The 2,901-nt window shown below is 50.0% G+C and overlaps 1 protein-coding gene across 1 annotated transcript in view; it reads right to left on the bottom strand.

Annotated features, from left to right (window-relative positions):
- Positions 1-176: 176 nt before the first annotated feature.
- Positions 177-2,901, bottom strand: part of LOC311372660 (guanine nucleotide exchange factor DBS-like) — a gene marked incomplete at its 5' end in the record, with an annotated part of 10,970 nt that continues 8,245 nt past the window's right edge. The window contains 7 exons of the mRNA XM_084489629.1: positions 177-490; positions 652-881; positions 1,120-1,183; positions 1,371-1,449; positions 1,745-1,837; positions 1,965-2,186; positions 2,870-2,901. The exon at positions 2,870-2,901 is cut by the window's right edge and continues 94 nt beyond it. Coding sequence (XP_084345755.1) covers positions 270-490; positions 652-881; positions 1,120-1,183; positions 1,371-1,449; positions 1,745-1,837; positions 1,965-2,186; positions 2,870-2,901 — 941 coding nt within the window. The remainder of the gene's footprint in view (positions 491-651; positions 882-1,119; positions 1,184-1,370; positions 1,450-1,744; positions 1,838-1,964; positions 2,187-2,869) is intronic.

Here is a 2,901-nt window from a genome sequence, read left to right as displayed (position 1 = left end):
TTTCTGCTCAAGAATCGGCATTGTTGTCATAGCAACATGGAGCGTCTATAGCCAATTTCAGCGGCACAAGCTACAAAATAGGCGGTATTTAACACATAATAAGACTGTAACGACATGGCTATAGGTAACAGTATACAGTGCTATGTGTACGACTTCTTCATTTGGTTACAACAAAAACACAAGTGCTTAAAATAGTAGAAAACCACAATGTTTTTACATGTGATGCTCGGAGTAGCCATCTTTGTTACTGAACTCGGGGTGTTCTGAGTTCAGACGAGTTGACGAGTCGTTTTTACGACCTCGGGGGGCGTGCTATTTGCAACTTCCGGGTTCGTAACTCGGAAATCCGACTCGCAGATCGAGTCGGGTGGACAAACAGAAGGCACCATGAACGCGGCTTCACAGAAACCAACTTGGCGGTGCGAGGTACCTGGCGCGGGGAGGAGCATCATGGGTAACGTGAGGCTCTTATCGTCAGCGGTCGAGGGCTCTGTGGAGGGGGAAGCATGCCGTGTTGGACCGGTGACACTCACACTACGTCAAGCTAGAGCTGAGAACGGACCTGATGGAGACTCTGTGTTGCATTGAGGAGGGGGGGGGGGGGGGGAACGGCGAGGTCCGGCGTGAGAGACACGGCGCGCGTACACGTACCCTTCTGGGGTTTGAGGTTACTGAAGCCCTGCAGGGTGAAGCGCTTCTTAGCCACGGCTACAGCTCTGTCGGAGGTGGGGCTGGTGGCGATCTCGTCCGGCCCGGGACCGGCCAGGCTGCCTTTCCCGGCGGGCTTGAGGGAGGAGGAGGAGGAGGAGGAGTTGGCGTCGGGGCTCGGCTCGGAGCGCTTCTCCTCGCCCTTCTTCAGACTCCTCTGGCTCTTCAGTGGACTGTTGGGCCGAGCACAAGTCATCAACCTTGTTCATCAGTCAGTGATACGTTTTGACACTCATTTCTCAAAAGTACATTTTCAAGTTGAATTTGTAAATAATTCATTGGTTCATCTTTAGTGTAAGGGTTGACACATCACATTGCCGTTCTGTAGATTGCTATGCAACAAAAAATACAGAGAGAAAGGCATTGATATTGTACTTCTTCTTATCATTTACACACTGCGAGCTGGCCTACCTGACGGGTCCGCCGGCTCCAGGGGGAAACTGGAACACCTGGTCTGGCGCCCTCTGCTGGCTGGCTGCAGAAGCAAAGAGAAAAATCGATTAAAAAAGCGCTAAACACAATGATGTGCAAACACGTAAACTGACGGGTCAGAATGACATGAAGCTATTCATGTTGTTCTCCGGGTTGTAAGTGGACAATGGCACTAAATGTTGCATTCACAGGATGTGTAATCGTGGCGTTGTTTTTGAAACAGACGGTACCTCTGTACGCCTCCAGCTGGGTGGTCAGAACCTTCCGGATCTCGTTCACCCAGGTGGTTTTCACGTCAGCACTTGGCGCCTGGAACGATTGCATGACTTAATAAATAAATAGCAATAATATTAAATCAATTGTAATGAATGAATAGTGATTTAATAAGGCAAGGCAAGGCGACATTATTTATATAGCACTTTTCATACACGAGGCAGACTCAAAGTGCTTCGCATATAAACACTGTCATATAATAAAAAGAAAATACATAAGTAAAAGGAAAAAAAAAAAAGTAAAATAGATAGATAATATAATAATATATTTGTGCTTTGTGTGTGTGTGCTAAACCAATAACGTACTTATGAACCTGGACATTTCAGCGTACCTGAACAATGTACACCTCCTCCCGGGAGTTGCACCAAATTTCAAACTTCTTGTTGTCGCCCTTTGCGTTCTCAGTGATACCGACCGCGCTCATCTGCACCGCAAAAAAAACAGAAGTAAACAAACGTTAGCGTAAACTAGTGTTAGCATACCTTCTAGCGGCGCCGCAAGCGCAAGCGCTCCAGGGGGGGGGAGCGGGCCGGGGGGGGTGGGGGACTCACGCTGAGGGACTGCTTGAAGCTGTAGGAGGGGGCCTTCTCGTAGCCCTCGCCGTTCTCCTCGCGGCGCTTGCAGAACAGCAGCGCCTTCTCGTGCAGGAAGAGGTGCCGCTGCATGGGCTTGAAGCGCGCCAGGTCCTTCACCTTGGCGTGGCCCTTCTTGTGCTCCGTCCACACGCTGAACGAGCCCTGCATGAGCAGCCTGCCCAGCTCCGTCAGGTTACCCTAGCCGGAGAGGGGGGGAACACACCACCAGGGGTCACATGTTGGTATGGAGAACCCGACTGGGAAAGGTTTCCCCCCCCGTTCCGGGGCAGGGCTGCCTCCTGCCCCCCCGCGGTTCAGTTTCAGTAAGCAGAGGACCGGGGGAACCGTTTCGGCAAATAACCGGTTATGTGTGCAGTACTGGTGTTTAACAAACAGAGGGAGTCCTCTAACGCAAACCAATCTACAAGCAGTTCCTCTCTAAACCCAACAAATCAAATCCCATCTCGTACTGGCCTGTGTCCTGGCCAGGATGTGTGTGTGTTCTGATAGGACTGCAAGGGTTCGTCTCCTATCTCATGTTACGCTCAACTTCCAATTATGAATTACTATCTATGAGTGCGACATACACATTTCTCCATTTTAAATTGACAGGAAAGTCCAACGTTAAAAGAAGAGAGTGACGGAGGACGCTAATTGCAATTACAGCAGTACATTTGGATGCACTTAGTTAAAAAAAAACACAATTTGTTAAGTAGTTCGATTTCTCTCTCGTCTTCCATTTAATAAATAAGAAGAAACGAGATCCCTAGATCTAGCTGATGAAGATCGGGTTGTTCTTCTCTATGGTTTCTTAAGAAGCGACGGTGCTGCGGTGTCATGTGACTGGCGGGGGGGGGGGGGGTCTCCCAGGGGGGTCCCACCTCGTAGCCCGTGATGGCGATGAGGTGCATGG

The sequence above is a fragment of the Micromesistius poutassou genome, assembly GCF_964030765.1.
Source record: "Micromesistius poutassou genome assembly, contig: SCAFFOLD_6027, whole genome shotgun sequence".
In the NCBI taxonomy this organism is placed as follows: Eukaryota; Metazoa; Chordata; class Actinopteri; order Gadiformes; family Gadidae; genus Micromesistius; species Micromesistius poutassou.
This window is presented reverse-complemented; position numbering and strand designations above follow the sequence as displayed.